General features: G+C 48.1%; 1 protein-coding gene across 9 annotated transcripts in view; it reads right to left on the reverse strand.

Annotated features, from left to right (window-relative positions):
* Positions 1-22672, reverse strand: part of BCLAF1 (BCL2 associated transcription factor 1) — a 163949-nt gene that overhangs the window by 27832 nt on the left and 113445 nt on the right. For 6 of the 9 annotated variants that reach the window (XM_029596622.1, XM_029596626.1, XM_029596625.1 and 3 more), the window contains exons 9-10: positions 12315-12493; positions 11048-11213 (exon numbers count right to left, since the gene is read on the reverse strand). In XM_029596622.1, the coding sequence (XP_029452482.1) occupies positions 11048-11213; positions 12315-12493 (345 nt within the window). Of the gene's footprint in view, positions 1-11047; positions 11214-11388; positions 11518-12027; positions 12191-12314; positions 12494-22672 lie in introns of those variants that run through there. The other 3 variants (XR_003855768.1, XR_003855770.1, XR_003855769.1) reach the window with 3 other exon arrangements.

The raw sequence follows: 22672 nt of genomic DNA on the forward strand, positions 1-22672 counted from the left end.
AAGCCTGTGTGTACCATTTATCAGGCCCCATGCTGATTCCATTACTGAATGCTGCTTTCCCAGAAAATACCACATCCTGGAGAAATGTGCCCCAGGGTAGCATCCCCCCCCCCCCCAAAAAAAAACACACACTAACCTGATCCTGCATAAGACTGCAGATGTGACAGCAAATCTCATTTTGGAGTTGCACTATGATGACTTTTTTGACAATTTAAATCCCCAAGGATGTAGGTCCATAGAAGATAAAGGAAAATTGGTTCTTACCTGCTAATTTTCGTTCCTGTAGTACCACGGTTCAGTCCAGACTCCTGGTTTTGCCTCCCTTCCAGCAGATGGAGACAGAAAAAGTTTAGAGGCTCCACCTCATAACCTGGTGTGCCACCTGTTACTCTTCAGTAGTAATCAGTACCCAAGCCGAACAACTTTGAAACAAACGAAATCGTATTAACATTTAACTCTTTCCCTGAACAAGCAGAGGAGTAGGAAATTGAACAAACTGATTAACTGGTTGGCTATTTTCTGCAGCACCTATGCCAAAACTCTGCGAAGAGAGAAGAAGAATCAGTAATCAAGCAGACTCTCCAATCATGGAAACCTCTGACATGAGTGGACATATGAACTGATCCGTGATACTACAAGAACGCAAGTTAGCAGGGAAGAACCAATTTTCCTTTCCCTGTATGTACCCGGATCAGTCCAGACTCCTGGGATGTACCAAAGCTTCCCTTCATGAGGGAGGGACATGAAGAGACCTGCTTGAAGCACACTATCCCCGAAATTGCAGAGGCCCGGAGCTTGGAGCAAAGGTGTGTAAAGATTTCCAGGTGGCCGCCCTGCAAATTTCCTGCGGGGAAACCAACTGACATTCCGCCCAGAAAGTTGCCTGGGGGCACATAGAATGAGCCCGCAAACCTTCCCGGAAGTGGGCAACCATGACAGATATAAGATTCAATATCCTCTTTGAGCCAACGCACAATTGTGGCCTTTGAAGCTTGTTGCCTTTTTTTTGGGCCACGCCACAGTATAAAATGATGATCTGACAAATGAAAACTATTAGTGACCTCCAGATACCACAGGAGAGCCCTCCTGACATCCAGGCATCTCAAATCCCTTGCCTGAGAAGAAGCAAGATCTAAATCTGAAAAGGTGGGAGTTCCACTGACTGACTCATATGGAAGGCAGAGACTACTTTAGGCAAAAAGGACAGAACCGTTCTCAATGAGACCCTGAGTCCAAAATTTGCAAAAACGAATCCCTGCAGGGCAACGCTTGAAGCTCGGAAACCCTTCTGGCTGAACAAATGACTACTTAGACCACCATCTTCAGAGTTAGATATTTCAAAGACTTTCTTGAGGGGTTCAAAGGACCAGGTTCAGACTCCAAGAGGGACACACGCTGTGCACTGGAGGGCACAAATGCTTAGCGCCTCTGAGAAAATGGACTACATCCGGATGAGTGGCGAGAGTGGATCCCTGAATATGGCCCCTCAGGCAACCCAAGGCTGCAACCTGGACTCTTAGTGAATTGAAAGATAAACCTTTTGTCAGCCCATCCTGCAAAAAATAAAAAAGAGAGCATCGAAGACACCGAAGCCTGGCAAGGTTCAACACCCTGCAGTTTACACCACGACTCAAAGACCCTCCAGACCAGACTATACGTCATGGAGGTCGAGGGCTTGTGAGCCTTCAAGAGCATAGAGATGACAGCCTCCAGATAGCCTTTCTTCCTTAACTGCTTCCTCTCAAAAGCCAGGCCGCTAGACAGAAGCGATCCACTTTATTGAAAAATATGAGACCTTGACTAAGAAGATTTGGTCGACTGCTAGGTTGATTAGATTCGCGAACCATGGGCAATGCGGCCACTCTGGAGCCATCAGGATCATCGGGTCTAGGTAAGCCTCTATTCTCCTGATCACCTTGCCTATCAAGGGCCACGGCAGAAACACATAGAAAAGGACTCGACAAGGCCACAGAACCACGAGCGCATCCACGGCTTCTGCCCCGTGCTCTCTTCTGTGGCTAAAGAATCGCTGTGCCTTGGCATTCAAGCGAGTTGCCATCAGATCTACATGTGAGAGCCCCCACCTGCGGGAGATCAAGTCCATAGCACTGCTCGACAGCTCCCATTCTCCAGGGTCCAGCTGGTGACGACTGAGAAAATCCGCATGCACATTGGTGGTTCCCGCAATGTGTGTTGCCGCTATTATCGTCAAATGACGTTCCACCCAGGACATCAGCATCTGCTCTTCTAGAGCTACCGATTGGTTCTTGGTACTGCCCTGCCAATTGATTTAGGCCACTGTCGTTGCATTGGCCGATAAGATCTGGATCGCCCTGTTGCGCAGTAGTGGGAGAAACCGCTCCAGAGCTAGCCTCACCACTCTTGTCTCCGGATGATTGATTGACCAAGATGCCTCCCTCCAAGGACCAAAACCTTGAGCCGCTTGTGACTGGCATCAGCTTCCCAACCAGAAAGAGTGGCATCGGTGGTCACCACTATCCACTGAGGGACCTCTAAGACCACCCCACGCTCCAAATGACCTTGAGCCATCCACCACTCGAGACTGGATCTGGCGGCGTCTGGGAAGAGCAAGCTAGAGCTGAAACTGTTCAGACAACAATTTCTAGCAGGAACGCAACACACTCTGCAGGGGTTCATGCGCGCGAATGCCCACGGGACCAGTTCCAAGGTCGAAGCCATGGAGCCGAGAACCTGTAGATAGTCCCAGACCCTGGGCACTCTAGCTTGCAACAGGTGTTGTACTTTGATGCGCAACTTGATGCTCTTCTCCTCCGAAAGGAAAACCTTGTCCAGACAAGTATCGAAGTGGGCCCCCAGAAACTCCAGAACATTGAGAAGGAGACAGGTGACTCTTGGCTAGGTTGACAACCCAACCCAGAGAGCACAGTTGAAGGAGCACTGACAACACTGCCTGGAAGCACAGTTCCTCAGATTTAACCCGAAACAGCCAGTCATCCAAGTAGGGATGGACCAAGATCCCTTCCTTCCGCAGAGCAGCTGCCACCATAACCATTTCCTTGGTGAAGGTCCATGGGGATGTGGCCAGGCTGAAAGGCAGGGCGCAAAACTGAAAATGTTGACAGAGAATCATAAATCTGAGGAAATGCTGATGATCTCCGCAGATCCCTATATACAAGTAGGCCTCCGTTAGATCCAGAGACGCCAAGAACTCTCCCTTTCGCACCGCTGCCATCACTGAATGAAGAGTCTCCAGTCGGAACTGGGGCACCTTCAGGGCTCAGTTGACCTGTTTCAAATCCAGGATTGGTCAGAAGGTTCCTTCCTTATTTGGTACCACGAAATAAATTGAGTACCTTCCTTGACTCCACTCCTCGTCGGGAACAGGTACAACAGCCCCAAGCCCCTGGAACCTTTGGAGAGTCTGTTGTACTACTTGCTGCTTTGCAGGGGAACTGCAGGGAGACACCAGGAACAGGTTCCTCAGCAGACAAGCAAACACATAACCGTGTTTTATCACGCTTAGAACACACTAGTCCAATGTGATGTTGGCCCACTCCTGGTAGAAAAGAGACAATCGGCCCCTGATGAGTGGAACCGAGGAGTGGGCCAGCGGTATCTCATTATGTGGACTTAACTCCACTGGAACCTTGAGAGGTGCCTTCCCTGGCTGGTCTGCGGCCACGAAAGGATTGAGACCACGACTGAAACCTTCCCAAGGCCGGAGCTCAGCTCTGATGAAAGCATCATTGATCCCGGAAACAAGGACAAGCCGGAAAGTCCTTTTGAGCTCGTGGCTTGTCCTCTGGGAGCTTATGTACCTTATTATTCCCCAGATGTTTTATCAGCTGCTCCAGGTCTTCTCCAAAATGGAATTTCCCTTTAAAGAGAAGGGCCCCTGAGCTGGGCCTTCAATGACATGTTAGCAGTCCAACTGCGAAGCCACAAAAGCCTCCAAGCCAAAACCGCTGAGGCCATAGTCCTAGAGGAAGTGCGGTGGTCATACAGGGCATCTGAGCCATAAGCCATGGCCACCTCCAACCTATCTGCCTGCTGTGCCTCAGGGGGGAGAGGTCCTTAACACTTTGCAACTGTTGTAGACTGCCGCTGGGATGCCAAGAGCAGAGACCTCAAAAATCCGTTTGAGGAGCACCTCCAGTTTTCGATCCTGAAGATCTTTCAAAGCTGCCGCCAAAGCGAATGGAATGGTAGGCCGCTTCATGACCGTGGAGACCAATGCATCCTCTTTCGGAACCTTAAACAGCTCTAACATATCTTCTGGTAACGGATAGAGCTTGTCCATCGCTCTGCTGACTGAGGTCCGCCTCCGGAATGACCCACTCCCGGACTATAAGCTGCTTCATCAGCTCATGCAGGGGAAAAGTTGCAGAAGGACCCTGTAAGCCCGCCATAACCGGATCTACCGTGTGTGGGCTCGGATCTGCTACCTTGGACGCAATGCCCAGCTCTGCCAGGACAAGAGGAATTAATGGAGCCAGCTCATAAGAGTTGAAACAGGCACATCACCTTAGGGTCAACCCCCTCCAGAGGAACCCCTGAGCCCCCATCATCAGGAACCCCTAAAGGAGGAGGAGAAAGAGTATCACAACCACTGGCCAAGTCCAAGCCCTCCAAGGGGCCCTCTAAGGTCGGCTCCCGGGGCCCGAGTGTATGCATCTTGCGGACTTGAACAGCCAGGGATGCCTCTGGCCTCCTGGGTAGCTTCTTAGATGGGTCCACTGGTGTTCTGATCCCAGGAGCTCCTCTCTTGCAGGCACTGCTGGCCAAAAAGGACTGATGCATCAACAGGATAAACTCTGATGAAAACCCAGAGGCCCCCATAGTAGATGAAAATTGCTTCTTACCTGCTAATTTTTGTTCCTGTAATACCACAGATCAGGCCACTACCAGCAGATGGGGTCAGAGATCAAAACTTTGGACACTCTACATATACGAGAGTGTCACCAGTCCCTCAGTATTTGCCTGTACCCAAGCTAAACACAATCAAATGAATGGGCAAAGTGGGGTTGAAACCCAAACTTATAACCCATTTGCCCTCAAAAACAGATAAACCTGAATCAACGCCCATGAAACTGCTCCATCAAGCTTGTCTGCAAAAGGAGTTCTGTAACCAATAGCAAACCTAGACACGGCAGTCTTTCGGATTCCAAAGAAAGGGGGGGCCTCTGGCCTGATCTGTGGTATTACAGGAACGAAAATTAGCAGGTAAGAACCAATTTTCATTTCCTGAACATACCCAGATCAGGGAAACAAAGAGGTAGGCGATCTATTTATTTATTTGGAAAACGTCTCTGCACTAATAAAGTATTGAAAAAGATTAAGGCATCTATTCCTTTTGTGTTCACATACCCAGATCAAGCCAGACTAGTGAGATGTACCCAAGCCACCCTATACAGGGCGGGAACCCGAAAGACCCACACGCAGGACACACTCACCAAAGGACGATTCATCCAAAGCTCGAACGTCCAGACGATAATGCTTAGTGAAAGTGTGAAGGGAAGACCACACCGCCGCCCTACAGATCTCCTGGGTCGACAGTAGCTGACACTCAGCCCAGGAAGAAGCCCTGGCCCTAGTGGAATGAGCTCGTAACCCAGCCAGCACTGGACGCCCTTGGGCTATGTAGGATGAGCAGATAGCTTCCTGTAACCAGCGGGAAATGGTCGCCTTAGACGCCTTGTCTCCTCTCGTCGGGCCGCCGAATAGAATAAAAAGATGATCTGAACGGCGGAAGTCATTGGTCACCTCCAGATAGTGCAACAAAAACGCGCCGAACGTCCAAAAGATGAAGATCCCCGTCAGTGGTGGAATCCCAGGACCACTGCAGAAACCCTTTAAGCTCCACTGTCTGATTAACATGGAAGGAGGAAACCACCTTGGGGACGAAGGACGGAACTGTGCGCAACGACACCCTATCGTCAGAGATCCGAAGAAAAGGATCGCGACAGGACGCCTGTAACCTTGAAATCTATCGCGCCAAACAAAATGGCCACCAAGAAAACTGTCTTTAAAGTCAGATCCTTCACTGAAGCTCTACGAATAGGCTCAAAAGGGGCTCCACAAAGAACGCAAAGCACTAGATTCAAACTCCAATCCGGACAAACAGGATGCACCGGAGGACGCAAGTGCTTGACTCCCTTGAGAAAACGAGCAATATCCGGATGAGACGCTAGCGAAGAACCCTGAAACTTGCCCTGTAAGGCTCCCAAGGCTGCCACCTGGACACGGAAGGAATTGAAGGCCAAACCCTTAGCCATCCCCTGCTGAAGAAAGTCCAACAAAGGGACCTTGATGGTTAATGGATCGTAGGAGCGCAGGAGACACCACGACTCAAACAGCTTCTAGACTAACATACACCATAGAAGTAGCCGGGCATCGCGCCTGAAGCAAGGTGGTAATGACCTGTTCGGAATAACTCTTCAAGCGTAACAGTCGTCTCTCAAAAGCCAGGCCGCGCGAGAGAAGTGATCCTCCCAAACCAAAAATATGGGTCCTTGGCGCAGCAGACGCGGAATGTGAGCTAGCTGCAAGGGACCCTCCAGCGCCAAGCGAACCAGATCCACGAACCACGGACGACGCGGCCACTCTGGAGCGACCAGCACCACACTACCTGAATAGAGCTCTATGCGCCGAAGTCGACCGATCAGGGGCCATTGAGGAAAGGCGTAAAGAAGAATCCCCGTGGGCCACGGACACACCAGTGCATCGAGCCCGACAGAGCCCTGTTCTCGTCGCTGACTGAAGAAGCGGTTTGTCTTTGCATTGGCTCGAGTTGCCATGAGATCCAACAGTGGCAAGCCCCACCTGGCGCAAATAAGGTTCCAGGCTTTGGCCGCCAATTCCCATTCTCCTGGGTCGAGCTGCTGCCTGCTGAGAAAGTCCACTTGAACATTCTCCACTCCCGCCACATGCGAGGCGGCAATTCCCCTGAGATGTCGCTCTGCCCAGGTGAACAAGAGACGCTCTCGAAGCACCACTGCGGGACTTCTTGTTCCTCCTTGACGGTTGATGTACGTCACCGTCGTCACAGTGTCAGATAATACCCGCACCTTTTGGTTTTCAATCCATGGGAGGAATGCCATAGTGCCAGCCGAACCGCCCTAGTCTCGAGTCGATTGATGGACCAAGATCCCTCCGCCGGAGTCCAAAGACCTTGAGTGCCTTTGCCTGCACAAACTGCTCCTCAACTGGAGAGGCTGCTGTCGGTGGAGATCGCTATCCAAGGCGGGAGGTCCAGGCCTACACCCTACTCCAGATTGTCGCGAGACAGCCACCATGAAAGACTGGTTCTGGACTCTGGTAGCAACAGCATAGGCAAGTGAACTTGTTCTGACCCTGGACTCCACCATGACAACAGAGCACACTGTAACGGCCATAAGTGAGTGAATGCCCACGGCACCAAATCCAAGGTGGAAGCCGGGACCTGCAAATGATGCCACACTGTCTCCAGAGTAGGGTCCGAATCTGGACTTGTAACATCGTCACTCTGTCTGCCACCAGAAATACTTTGCCGCGAAAGGTGTCGAAGAGCGCTCCCAAATAAATCAGCCTCTAGGTGGGTTCCAAGTGACACTTTTGTACATTTATTATCCAGCCAAGTGACTGTAGCGTGAGTTGCACTCTCCGGACCAATCTCTCACAGTCCTCCCGAGACTTGGCCCGAATCAACCAGTCGTCCAGGTACGGATGGGCTAAAATTCCCTCCTGATGAAGGAAGGCTGCCACCACCACAATGACCTTGGTGAACGTACGACAAGCTGGTGCCAGACCGAAGGGGAGAGCTCGAAACTGGAAATGCTGACCTAGCACCTTGAAGCACAGATACCGCTGGTGGCTCAGCCGGATTGAAGTGTGCAGATACGCTTCCATGAGATCGAGAGACGCTAGGAACTCTCCCTTCCATACGGCAGCCATAACCGTCCTCAAAGTTTCCATCCGAAAACGAGGGATCCGAAAGCATCGGTTCACTTTCTGCAAATCTAGGATGGGATGAAACATGCTCTCCTTTTTTGGGGACCACAAAGGAAACAGAGTACCTACCCCATCCCTGCTCTCTGCCCGGGTCCAAGACAATGGCTTTCAGATCGAGCAGTTGTTGCAGAGTGTCTTGGACCGCTTTGCGTTTGCTGTGAGAGGCTACCCGAACCGGACTTACAAACTCAAGGGCATAACCGTCTCTGATCACCTCCAAGACCCACTGGTCCGAGGTAACCTTTATCCAACTTTTACACGGAATGGGAAATCTGCCACCAACAGCTACTACGATGGAATGGGTGCTCATGGCTTCATTGGGAGGGCTTACTGCTTCAAGCTCCGAGGGTTCCCAGAGTCCCTTACTGGGACGGCGACCACCGCAAAAGGACTGCTTATGTCCTGAAGCAGAGATGTATCTGCCAGTCCGAAAACGGCGGGCATCCCGGAATAGATTGTGCGGGGGGAAAAACTTTCTTCGAAGACAGTCTATCTTCCGGCAAACGATTGCCCTTGGACTGCCCGAGCAGTTTCACCAACTGATCGAGGTCCTCCCTGAACAGGAGCTTGCCCTTAAAGGGAAGGTTACAAAAGTTGGGATTTAGAGGACAAATCCGCTGCCCAGTTACGCAACCAAAGTAGCCTACGTGCGGCCACTACGGACACCATACTACGGGAGGAAAACACCCCCTCCCCTGCGGAAAGGAGAGCCGGCCCCGAAGAGCCCACCATGCCTGAGGAGCAGGCCGCACAAAGATCCGCTGAATGAAGAACCTGTCCGCGCGTCTCACACATGCAGCAGGCTGCGGCCTTAGAACGAGAAGTCATCAAAAAAAATGACCGCGTAGCCACGCAGTCAGGAGGTCGGCCCAGAATCGGCAAAAGCGCGTGCTGCCTGAGGCGCAGGAAACCCGATAAGAGAGGCCTGACCGAGTCAGACGCGTCAGGAACCCTGCCGAGCTGCGGCAAAAATGCCTCGCAGAGAAAACTCACCCCCACCTCCCTCAAGCCAGCTGGAGCTCCAGGGCTGAGGAGAAAAAAGAAGCTGCTGCACTCACCCTCCTGCGAGCCGCTGAGAGCAGGATCTCCCCCGGCATCAACTCCTCACCTCAGAAGCTAAAGACTGCAAACCAAGAACTTTTGTTTTTCCTTTTTTTTTTTTACTCAAAACTTTAAAGAGCCAAAAAGGTGCAGGGAGCTGAGGAAGCAGGTTCGGCTGTGAGAGCACCAGGAGTCCCTGGCCTTCACACTACGTGGGCGAGACCTCAGCTAAGGGTATCCAACCCCCAGATGCCTGGCTTCATCAAGGGATGGCCCACGAAGGTGCCTAACACCTCAGGAAGCTGACCTAGTCAAAGAAACAAAACTTCAAATTACACTGACTGAAATTAAAACTAAGACTGCAGGAGTGCACCACTACCATCTGCTGGAGTCAGAGAAATACTGGGACTGCAGGTGGCACTCTCGTATGTGTAGCAGTGCCCAAAGTTTTGACCTCCAACTCCATCTTTGGTAGGGATACACAACCCACTGGTCTGGCCTGATCTAGGTATGTTCAGGAACCCCAGGCTACCGAGTCCTGATCCTCATCAGAAATCTCCCGAGACCCCCCCAGGCCCTATCGAGGCTTGAATCGGTGGGAAAAAAACTCTGGAGTGGAATCCCCTCCTCCTATTGCTGCCTCCACTGCCGCGTGAAATGCTCCCAAAATGGCCACCGTTCCCGAGCTAAGAGGGAATGGATCAGCCTGAAACTCAGACACAGCCAGCAATGGCCCGGCGCTGCATTGTTTGCTGGGAGCCGCCGTGGCAGCCCCAGAAGCTCCTTCCCCTCCTTGTAGGCAGTGCAAAGTCCCGCCGCAGCGCGGCTCGGGAGCCTCTCCCCACATGCGGAGCACCAGCTCCCAGGGGGCATAATCGGGATGCGGCAAGGCCTGCCAAAAGCGCCAGATAGAAACCGGGGGAGGGGGGAATAAGACTAAGTAAAATCTTACCGCCCAAAGCACGATCCCCTCGCACAGGTCCCCCTCCCCCGCTCTTAATATGCAAAGAGCCCCTGATCCGTTCTTTTTTTTTTTTTAAACTAACTACTGGCAGGGAGTGAGACACAAAAATACTTCCCTGAGAGTTGGAAGAGTCTGCAGGCTGCAAAAGGGGGAAGGAACTGGTCCCCCAGCTATAACCCCCGGCGCACAGAGGAGCACAATAACGGGGTCCCCAACCCCTGCTTGTTCCTGCCTACAACCAGGGGGTATGGTCCCACCAGGACCTCACAACCCCCTGGGAGACCTGTTTCTCTCTGCACAGAAGTTGTTTTATTTTTTTGGGTTTTTTTTCCCCTAGGCTCAGGTACAGAACCACAGGTTTGCACCACTTCCATATGCTGGAGACAGAGAAATATTGAAAAGTAACAAGTGGCACACCAGGTTATGAGGCGAAGCCTCAAACTTTCTGTGTCTCCATCTGTTGGAAGGGAGGCAAAACCCAGGAGTCTGGACTGATCCGGGTACATACAGGGAACAGATAACTTTTTAAAAAGTTAACATAAAATAAATGTATATCTGTTGGAGACAGAATGCTAGGTTCAATGGACCTTGGTCTGATCAAGCATTAAATTTCTTACGTTCTGATCCAAATATCCAAAGACTATTACTGAACTTCTCAAACATGTCCTGGGAACCCATAGCCAGTCAGGTTTTCAGGATATACACAATGAATATGCACGAGATAAAGTTGCATACCATGGAGACTCAGTATATGCAAATTTACCTCCTGCAAATTCATTGTGAATATCCTGAGAACCCAACTGGTTGTGGAGTCCCTGGACAATTTTGGGAAGCCCTGTTGTATTATATGAATCAGATTTAATAAGACCTCATTTTGTGTTTTATTCTTAGACACAAAATGAGAGATTTACTATGTTCTTATTGTATAAAAATAAGTTGTCTCCCTGCTCTTCTCAGTATAATGTGGCATTAAAAAAAACCCAACATACACCCAGTCCCCACTCTACTTTTTTTATGCAGGTTAGCCTAACCAACTTTTGAAAAACAAACCAACCCTGGAGATTAACTTACAAATGTTCCTCTAGGCCTGTTGACGCCTGTAAATCCTGCATATTCTTTCTGTTCATGGTGGGCCTTAAAATCATCATCTCTTTCTTTCTTGCTGTCCTTTTCTTCTCGAGAAGAGGTGGAGGAGGAGGAAGAGGATCGAGAACGGTCTTGCTCTCTCTTACGTTTACTAGAAAATAGAAAACACTTTTTTTTTTTTTTTTTTTTTTAAAGGATGGGACACTGTACTCTTATTCTAACAAGATACTTTGTTACATATCTGAATTACTTAATATGCATTATCTAATGTTATTACTGGAGTACAGGTTATCAACTAAATAGGTTATTTTGCTGCTTTTGCTTACATTTTCCAATTGCTGATCAGTTAAAAGCCAGCAAGTTGCAACTTAGTGTGAGCTGCAGTAAGTCTGTATGCATGGATGAGTAAAGGATAGTCAGCAATTCTTGATATCTTTTCTTTCCCTCAAGAAGAACTGCAAAGATTGAAAATGGGGAGGAATAATTAGCCTTCCCCAATGACAGCATTTTAGTGCAACTTTACATCAGTCTGCACACACTGCTAAGAATGTGTCAGAGTTTGGGCTCCTCTATCAAGTAGCCAAATGACAATGTGAATGCTACAGTAAGAAATACAAGAAGAAAAATATTGTATCAAAAGGAGCCACTTGTCTAGTGAAACAATGCTCCTCCTTGCCTAAGAATTCAGTTAGAAGACTTAATTTATACTATTTTTATACATATTAAACATGGTTATACCAGAAGTTATTCTTACCATTGCTAAAAAGGCTCCAAAGAAATAAAAATTACAATGGGAACCTAACATTTTTTATTTTTTTTTAGAATAAGGATCATGTGTTATGATATGAATGATATGATTCCCCACTCTCTCCCATTTTAAGCTTACAAGGCCATCAGTAATTTCTTGTACTCCGGTATTACGAGTTGAAAGTGCAGAAACAAGCATAATGAACCAAAGCTCTTACACAACTGTTTCTAGAAATGTACTGCATTGAAGTCCAACCTCCTGATGTAGCCTGGATAATAGGACACACTAATTTGTCATATTTTTTCAGTGTTAGCTTGCTATTCCAAAGTATTTGTCCTCATCCACCATAAGCCGTGTAAAAGACAGATAATACATTTTTGCTGTAAAACAAACAATGGTTAAATTTAATCATCACATGACATGATGAAAACTGAAAGCAATTAAGCTGACAATCATAAAAGGATAATTAGCCATTAAAATTCTCTTAGATATTTGACCATTTACCTTTCATCTTTGTAAGATTTGTATTCCTTGTGATCTTTTTGATGTTTTTCTCGTTTTCTTGATCCACTGGATTCCCTGGAGCCCTTAGAATCACCTCGCTCCTTACTTCTTCCCTTCCTACGACGATCAATGTCATGACGTACATCAGCGGAATCGACTCTCAATTTTTTATCTGCCTGCTATCAAACAAATGGAAAAGCACATTTTGTTTTAGATGGGAAGCAAAATACTACAAGCCCATGTGAATCACAACAAAGTCCAAGTAGCAGCTGCTTTCCTTCTTTTAAACAGCGAGAGGTGAAGAATTCTAATTTTCAGTAATCCATGCGTTGTAATCTACTTTTAGCATCTGAAAAACAAATGGTCTATTAATGTCATCATACTGAATCTACAGAATGATCATTTTGAAAATAGGAATTCTGTTTGTTGAACAGTTAAAGTTGTAGTACTGGCAAATACAAGTCCCTTGTAAGACCAAAAGGCATTAAAAATAAAGAAGTTTGTATTTGTACATTTAAATATCTAATTTTTGTCTGTGCAAATTGCAGGGCTACTACCTTAAAATTATTTTAAATGTCAATATTAGTAAGAAATAACCTGCATTTTTCATGGCACTATGTACTCTCTCAGTCCAAGGTCTATTTTCTCATTTGTCCTAATATTTTCTTATATTTTGCATCTCATTATGGACGAGGTCTGTTTTGAAAAATCTCATTCCATAAATCAAACTGTTGTCTACTGAGCTTGTACTTAATACTTTGCATACTTAGAGGTTCTGGATAAAGCAGAGTTGCTTACCTGTAACAGGTGTTCTCAGAGGACAGCAGAATGTTAGTCCTCACACAGATATCAGATGGAGCCCCTATATGGAAAATTTGTGACAAAAGTTTCTAGAACTTTGACTAGGCACACTGAGTATGCCCAGCATGCCCTATATCACGCATCCATGTGGGATCCCTCTCCAATCATAACAAAGAATTAGACAAAAAACAGGAGAAACCCAGCTCCATGGGGTGGTGGATGGGTTTCATAAGGATTAACATCTTACTGTCCTCGAAGACCTGTTACAGGTAAGAAACTCTGCTTTCTCCAAGGACAAGCAGGATTGTAGCACTCACATGGGTGAATCCCTAGGCACAGCTGCTCCCCAACATAAAAGGGGACCAAGAACATCCAACCAGGTGCCAACAGGCACAACAATAGGGCTTTTGGTAACAAGAGGAGTCGTCAGTCTGAACCCAAACAATGGGCCCTAGGTGGGAGAGAGTTGGATTCCACACCTCAAATAGATTCCAAAAGACAGATTGGTTAAACCGACTGATGTGTCAGCCATCCCTATCTAGGCAACAGTGAGATGTGAATGTGTGGAGAGAACTCCATGTCGCAGCCTTGCAGATCTTCTACCTGGGAACTGCTCACAAGTGGGCCACCGATGCTGCCATGGCTCTGACAAAATATGCCTTGATATGACCCCAAAGGTGCAGTTCTGCCTGGGCAAAACAGAAGGAGTGGCAATCTGCTAGCCAATTCGACATTGGCAATGAAAATGACCAACCTACTCCTACCAAAAGAAATACAAAGTTGGGTGAACTGTCTATGGGCTTCTGTTCACTCAAAATAGATGGCTAAAGCTCGCTTGCAGTCCAAACTGTGCAGAGTTCATTTGCATTGATGCAAATGGGCCTGGGAATGAATGCTAACAGAACAATGGAGTGGTTAAGATTGAAATTGTCGGCTCAGTGTGCTGCAGCAGTCAAAAAGCAAACAGAATGTTAGGAATTATTAGGAAGGGAATGGTGAATAAAATGGAAAATGTCATAATGCCTCTGTATCTGGTGAGACCGTACCTTGAATTCTGTGTACAATTCTGGTCGCCACATTTCAAAAAAGATATAGCTGTGATGGAGAAGGTACAGAGAAGGGCAACCAAAATGATAAAGGGGATGAAACAGCTCCCCTATGAGGAAAGGCTGAAGAGGTTAGGGCTGTTCAGCTTGGAGAAGAGACGGCTGAGGAGGGATATGATAGATGTCTTTAAGATCATGAGAGGTCTTGAACGAGTAGATGTGACTCTGTTATTTACACTTTCGAATAATAGAAGGACTAGGGGGCATTCCATGAAGTTAGCAAGTAACACATTTAAGACTAATCGGAGAAAATTCTTTCACTCAACGCACAATAAAACTCTGGAATTTGTTGCCAGAGGAGGTGGTCAGTGCAGTTAGTGTAGCTGGGTTCAAAAAAGGTTTGGATAAGTTCTTGGAGGAGAAGTCCATTAATGGCTATTAATCAATTATACTTAGGGAATAGCCACTGCTATTAATTGCATCAGTAGCATGGGTTCTTCTTAGTGTTTGGGTAATTGCCAGGTTCTTGTGGCCTGGTTTTGGCCTCTGTTGGAAACAGGATGCTGGGCTTGATGGACCCTTGGTCTGACCCAGCATGGCAATTTCTTATGTTCTTATATGACCTTCCAGATAAGGTACTTCAGGTCACAGGTGCGCAATGGCTCAAAAGGAGCTTTCATCTGCTGAGCTAATATGTTGAGCTCTCAAGATGCAGTGAGAGGCTTCAATTGAAGCAGGCCCCGCATGAATCGTACCACTACAGGCTGTACAGAGGCGAGCATACCATCTACACCAGGGTGGTATGCACCAATTGCACTGAGATGAACTCTAAGAGTTGGTTTTTAAGCCAGCTTCCAATAGGTATAGAAGGTAATCAAGCAGTTTTTGTGTGGGACAGGAGAACGGATCTAAGGCCTTCTCCTCACACCACATGGAAAACCTCCATTTCAGTCCATAAGACTTTCTGGTGGAAGGCTTTCTAGAAGCCATCAGGACCCGCGATATCCTCAGAAATCGAGTGGTTACAGAATTAACCTCTCAACATTCAGGCTGTGAACGACAGTGCCTGAAGATTGGGATGTCACAACCTGCCTCGGTCTTGCGTGATGAGATCGGAGGATGTCCCCATACTAATTGCTGGACAACTCCCATAAGAGTGGAAACCAGACCCTTCTCAGCCAATAAGGGGCTATGAGAAAAATAGACCCCTTGTCCTCGCAAAGTTTCAAGAGAGTATTCACTATTAAGGGAATCTGAGGATATGTGTACAGAAGGCCCTTGCCCGAATGTCGGGCCAGGGCATCAAAGGCTGGTTTGCTATCTGTCCTATACAGGGAGCAGTACAGAGGTACCATTCTGTTGCAAGGGGACAAAGATCCATGTTCAGGTTCCCTCAGAGGTGGAATATCTGATTCGCAACCCCCTGGGATCCAGGAACCACTCGTAGGGTCTGAAGGCATGACGGTCCGTTAACAAGTTCTCCATCCCGGCCAGGTACAAGGCCCTGAGCATCATCCCATGGGACAAGGCCCATGAACAGATCTGAAACACATCCTGACACAGGAGGTACGAGCCTGTACTTCCCTGTTGTTGAAATATCACATCGCTACCCATCCTAGGGTCGATGCATCCATGATTAGAACAATTTGGGTAGGGACACTCATGAATGAGATCCCCTGTTCCAGATTTAAAAGGATCTGCCACCAGGACAAAGCGACCCAGAGGGGTGAGGTCATTCAGATGTGATTCTGGAGGCTGTGTGTGGTCTGGTGCTACTGCAACCTCAAGGTCCATTGGGCCCTGCTCTTGTGTAATCATGCCAAGGAAGTGACATTGATGGTTGCAGCCATATGGCCAAACAACCTCAACATGTGCCAGGATGACACCTGCTGCCTCTGCTGCGATGGATGTCAAAGTGAAGGCCCTTTGATGAGGCAGGAATGCCTTGGCCTGAGCCATGTCTAACAAGGCTCCTATGAAGTCCAATTGAAGTGACAGGCTAAGATGGGACTTCGGGTAGTTGATGACGAACCCTAGTGACTCCCGGATGGTCAAGCACATGGATCTGACGGCCCCTCCTTGAGTTGTGCTCTTGACCAGCTAGTCATACAGATAAGGGATAACATGCACCTCCAGCCTGCAGAGCTGCACTGCCACTATGATCAGGCATTTTGCAAAGACCTGTGGGGTTGACACTAGCCACAAAGGCAACACTCGATACTGGAAGTGCTGTTTTCCCACCAAGAATTGGAGATACTTCTGGTGACTGGGAAAGATCTCGATGTGAATGTACACGTCCTTCAGATCGAGGGAGAATAGCCAGCCCTCTTTTTGTAAAAGGGGTTCAAAGTGCCCAGGGAAACCATCTTGAACTTTTCTTTTTTGACAAATCTGTTCAAGGCCCTTAGGTCTAGGATAGGACAGAGTCGTCTTGTTTTCTTTGGAATTGGGAAATACCTGGAGAAAAATCCCCACCCTCTTTGCCCTGGTGGAATAGGCTCAACTGTTCTGGCTGTTAAGAGGGAGGAGAGCTCCATTAGTAATACCTCCTGATGTGCTAATGGCTCACAAAATGGGCTTGGAGGGCAATTTGGCAGAACACCCAATAGGTTTAATCAGTACCCTTCACAAATGATGGAAGGAACCCACTAGTCTGAGGTTACACTGGGCCACTGGTTCGCAAAGAACCACAGCCTGCCTCCGACCTGTGGATCCATCATCCTGGGTACGGGTGACTGGACTTCTCTCCTTACGACACAGTCAAAACCCCTTCCCCGTAGTTGATTGGGGTGCCGGCTGGCTCGTGGAGGCTCTCTACTGCTTGGGATGGCTGCTGTTGATGGGAACAAGGGGGTGGAGGACTATTTCCTCTGGCAGAAAACAGACCTCTTTTGCCCCAACCTCACCGACCTCCTAGCAGAGGACAGGTCCAGAGTGCTGGCGGAGAGTTGTTGGAGGGTTTCATGGCGGTCCCGGAGCTGGTTCACTCCATCTCTCACCATATCTCCAAAGAGATTCTCTCCAGTACATGGTATATCTACGAGTCTTTCCTGTATCTCTGGTAAAAGATCCAAAGCCCACAGCCATGCCATTTTACAGGCATCAACTCCTGATGCAGAGACCCTCGATTCTGTTTCGAAAACATCGTGGGTTGCACAGACCTCACATTTTCTGCACTCCAGGCCCTTATGCACCAGCAATATGAGGGAGGCCTGCTGCTGCTGAGGGAGCTGCTCGGTCACCTCCTGCACCTGCTTCTAAATGTCCTGCGAGAACTGGCTCATGTAGATCTGGTAGAAGCTATGCGGCAATGAGCATGGTCCCCTGAAAACATTCATCCAAAGAGCGTTCATCGCGATCCTTCTCCAGTGGCACCAAGAAACGGGTCCAAGAGGTCTTGAAGGCAAATTTGACTACCACAGATTGGTGGGGAAGCTGTCGCTTATCAAATCCAGGAGCCTTCTGGACGAGGTAAACCCCATTCGCCTTCTTGTTTATGGTAGGCACTGTGAAGGGATGTCCCACACCATCAGCAGTAACTCCTTAAGGATCTTATGCACCAGGACTACCACGCTCTCCATAGGAGGCTCCATGAACTGGAGGATTTCAAGCATGTTGTGCCTGGTATCCTCCTCCATCAGCAACTGAAACGTGATGGTTTTCGCTATCGCCTGCATAAAACCTGTGAAGGTCAAGTCCTCAGGCAGAGACTTTCTTCACTCCTCTGAAGAAGGGTCTGAGAGGAGACCTCCATGGTGTCATCCCCCCCAGGGGTCATAGGGGCCTTCATCCTCAGTGAAAGCAACAGGGAATGGGGCCCTAGGCACTTGGCCTTCATCCAGGGGTGCAAGCACCAGTGGAATTGGATGAGGGGCTGCAGGCCTTGGTGTCTCAGCCATCCACAGTGGAGCTTCCTCCTCTCAAGTACTGGCCCGACCACCGTATTGGCAGGGGGAGGCTGCGGTGTCCCACCAGGCACAGACGCCAGCCCAGGAACTACACCAGCTGGGTTGTTAATGCGCCGATGATTGCATGGAGCTTCTCCAACAGCGGCTCCAGAATGGACGATGCTGGCTCCAGTGCCATAGGACTAAAGTCCTGTGGTCCAATGCCTGCTTGACCGCCAGCTGGACTCATTGCTCAAGCTCCTCTTCAAACTTTTCTGATGCCAACACTGACTGGGAGGAAGGAAAGGTGACCAGATCCTCTTCAGAACAGAGAGGAAGATTGTGACTGGCACCAGGACCAGCGGACCCCAGGCACAGAAGGAGGATTGGCACTCTTTGCCACAGGGTCACTTAGGAGGCATCACAGCATGAGCTGGCACATCCCTGTGCCCAGCACTGTCCATTAGCAATGCCTGTACTTCTTTGGCTTCCCTCAATATTTGGCAAGGTCTTTCCCCCACATCCTTGGCCTAGAAGAGCCCGACGATGGGCCCTGGCAATGTTGATGGCTCAGTGTCCATCAGTGCGGCTCCATGGTCCTTTGATGCCGATGCAGCCGATGGCTTTGTCTTCAACCTGAAGAGGCGCTCCACCTTGTTGAGACGATGACATCATTTAGGGGTCACCAAGGCGCATTTGCAGCAACCCCAGATGTCATGAGATGCCCCAAGGCGGAGGATACATTCATCGTGGGGGTCCGTGATGATATAGTCCTCAGGTACTGAGGGCATCACTTAAACACGGACGCGGCCATGATGGGACGAAATAAAAGGGAAGAAATATCCAATTCGATGGCAACAGAACTCAATGGCTGGTGGACACCAAAGCGCCGCTGCAGGGAATTGACCACGAAAGGTCAAACTTACCAAAAGCATTGAAAACCCCGACTAGAAGTATGTGGGGAAACAGAGAAAGACCTGGCGTTAAACACTACGAAGAAAACATGAGAAAAATGAAATTTTCCAAAAAGGCTAAAAAAGCAATGCTGCAGCTCTATGGAAAGAGAGAGACTGGAGAGGGACCCTGCATGGATGTATAGTATAGGGCGGGCATTCTGGCCATGCTCAGTGTGCCAAGTCAAAGTTCTAGAAACTTTGACATAAGTTTTCTGTGTTGGGGTTCCATTTGATGTTGTCACCCATGTGTGAGGACTATCATCCTGCTTGTCCTTGGAAAAACATAGCAGCACCCTTATTTACACAGATAGTGATTAACTGGAGTGAATTTTAAAAGGCCTTTAATTAGGGATGGAAAATTCTAAAGCTTTAAGGCAACAAATATTTAGTTTCTTGCATCAGTTAAGGACTGAGAATTGCCGTTATGGCAGCTGGCCCAGGACCCATGATCCTGCCTCAACAGTTAGCTCAATAGAGGACAGGCTGGAAAGAGCACAGGGGAAGATGGAACAGAAAGAAGGGAGAAAGAAGGAAGAAAAGCAAGAACAAAAAAAAGTTAAGGAAAGAAAGCAGAATAGTTACTTACCTATAATGGGTATTTTGATAACAGTGCAACCAGCCACAGAGAAGTCATGTGACAATCTTCTACTGGCATAATTCAGAAAGAAAGGTATAGAGGTAGGAAGATCATATGGTTAGTTGCACTGCCATGAACAGGGAACACCTACTGCAGGTAAGCAATTTGGTCTTCTCCGATGACCAGGAATGCAATGCAGTTACCCAGATAGGTCTCCCTAGCTAAGGGTGGTCTCAAAAACTTTTTAAAAAAAGCAAATGGTGTTTTCTACAAACAAGATGAATTAGCCATGACATATGGGCGACGTCATTTGGCAGCACCAAATGGACTACTCTCCTAGCTAGTAGAGCTCTTAGCTCTACTGAGCATGTGAGGAAGAAAACCAGTGCTCCTTTGCAATTTAACATGTGAAGGGTCTTCTCAGCTTCATGTGCATGCAGCCGCGGAAAGAAGGTAGGAAATACAATGAACTAATTGATATGGAAGGCCAAGACCACTTTTAGGAGAAACTTTGGGTGAGCGTGAAGTATGTATATTGGGTAATGAACAAGAACTTGAAATTTGCTGGAGTCACTGCTACCAGGAAAACTACTTTCTACGTCAAGAATTTACGAGAAGGCTCAAAGGGCAGCTTCATTAATTGAGAAAGGACAATGTTCAAGTTCCATGGAACTGCAATGTTCAAGTTCCATGGAACTACAGGTTTCTGCACTGAAGGCTTCAAATGCCATAAACCTTTCATAATGGTTGAAACTAGTAAATGGAAACCCAAAAAAGCCACTCTGCATGCAGTGCAAACCTGGAGAACAGGAAGCCAAGATAAGCACCTAACATACTCCCAGGATCTGCAATAGTGCACACAAACTAATCCACACAAAGTTGCACCTGCATTATGACATGCACTCAAATGGACCTTCAGTTAGGAAAGCAGAAGAAGCCAAGCTGCTATAGATCCCCACACAGAAATAATTGTAAAACTATACTGATAAATGTTTCAAAATAGCTGATTAACAGAACATCTAACAATTAAAAATTTAAATTAAAAATTATCAAAACACTAATAAAATATTTCAAACCAGCAGACATCACATAATAACCAATAATTAAAATGACAGTCAATCAAGAAAAAAGCCTCCTTAACGTACCCTCTCCAGCAGCATTCCTACTTCTTTCCTTGCAGGCCAATACACACCAGAAGCAGCAAGGGCTGCTGAAGCTCTGTCCTCACGGTCCTCTTCCTTAGGAACCACAACCAGTCTCTGTCTCACACATGTCACACCCTCAGGACCAATCATCTTCCCAACCAGGCTCTCACACACACGTACAATACAATGTCACCTTCCTCACCAGTCTCTCAATCACACTATGCTCTCTCTCTTACTTACACACAGGCTTTCAATCATTTGCATGTTCTCTCTCTCTCACTTATATACTGGCTGGTTGACCGTCTCACTTCCATTCCCTCCCTCCCCCAGAACATAAATGGTAGCTGCAGCAGCCTCCAACTCCCATGGCCCAAGAAAGAATAATCCCATTGACTGTCGAGGCTAACACTGCTGTCTCCCTTGCTGATCGCTGGCTGCTTCTGATTTTGCTCCAGGCCTGCGCTGCTACTTGAGGCCAATGCTGCTGCTCTTCAATGTAGCATGGCCTTTTCTTCCCATGAGTCCTGCTTCACAAGCTCTCGCACACAACACACTTCCTCATGCCAAGGCCTCTCTAGTTTCTTTCTCCGCCACCAGCAGCTCTACCAGAGCTTCTCTCTTATCTTTATTTCTTCAGCTGCTGGCCCTCTCTTTCCTTCCTTTCTTTGGCTGCAATGAGCCCCTTTGGGTCTCACCCTTTCTACCACCACTGCCTCCACTCTCCAGGTGTGAGACCTCCCATCCCTTCCCTTTCATTCACCCCTCCCCTCCTTTCTCTCCCCACTCTGCACCATTCTCTTTGCTCTATCCATCTTTCCCTCCCCCTCTCACACCGCCTTTCATTCACTCCTTTCTCCTCCCAGCCATCTCATCCCTTTCTTCCTCTCTCATCCCAAGCTCTCCCCTCCCTTCCTCACCTGTTTGGTCCAGCCAGGTCTTCTTTGATGTGATCTTGCCTCCCAGTCAGTGGCTCTGCTCCTACAGTGCCCCATTTTTCTTTTTCTATGGGTGAGGCTTGGCCTCCCCATTGCACACCCACTAGTGGTTCACCTGATGCCTCTTTTTCTTTTCTTTTCCACTTACTCACTCATATGCTCGTCCCTTTTCCTTCCATCCCCTCTCACCTTCCCTTTCTCTCTCACCTCATCCACAACCGCTTCCCACAGTCCTCCTCCACCCCCTCTTTTTCCTGGCAAGCTTTTGCTCTGGAGCTAGAGGGTGGAAACCCAGCCAGCGCACCATTATTCTTTTTGCTGGAGGGGCCTTGCACATCATCAAATCGCGGTTGCATCCGCGCAGAAATCTCTGCCTGCCGAAAAGTCATAAAATCGTGCCGTCTTTGTCCTGCCGGTGGTAATGGAAACTTCACAGACATCTCTAAACCACGCTGCTCTCATCCTGACGGTGGGGGTGGGAACTTCACCAGCATCTCTCTAAACCGCGCTGCTCGCCATGCCCCTCCAGGCCTGGGCAGGAACTGCAGCAGTGGTCATCGAAGAAATGGGCGATTCTTACTGGGGTGGAAGAGAGAGAGGGAAGAGCAGCGGGAGACCAGGAAGTGCGCGACACTTGCCGGTGCTTGGTGACACACTGGTTGAGTACCGCTGGTCTAGAGGATAGAAAGGGACTTCATTACAGCCATACTGATGTCCCATCACACTGCAGGAGGCTTTACGGGAAGCTTCAGTTGAAGCCAGCCCCATATACTGCTGAAAATTAAAGACTGTACAGAAATCATGCTCTCTTCTGCAAGCTGATGATAGGCAGCTTGAACCCCAAGTCTATTTGAGATTAGACAATAACAGATGTGAAAGGTATTCAAGTAGTTTTTATGTGGCTCAAGAGAACAGATCAAAAGGTATTTAAAACAATAGGAGCCACTGGTGGCTCTTCCTTACACAACCATATAGACTTGAGACCAGGGAATATTTTGCAGTAAAAGGGAA

The sequence above is a fragment of the Rhinatrema bivittatum genome, chromosome 3 (assembly GCF_901001135.1).
Source record: "Rhinatrema bivittatum chromosome 3, aRhiBiv1.1, whole genome shotgun sequence".
NCBI lineage: Eukaryota > Metazoa > Chordata > Amphibia > Gymnophiona > Rhinatrematidae > Rhinatrema > Rhinatrema bivittatum.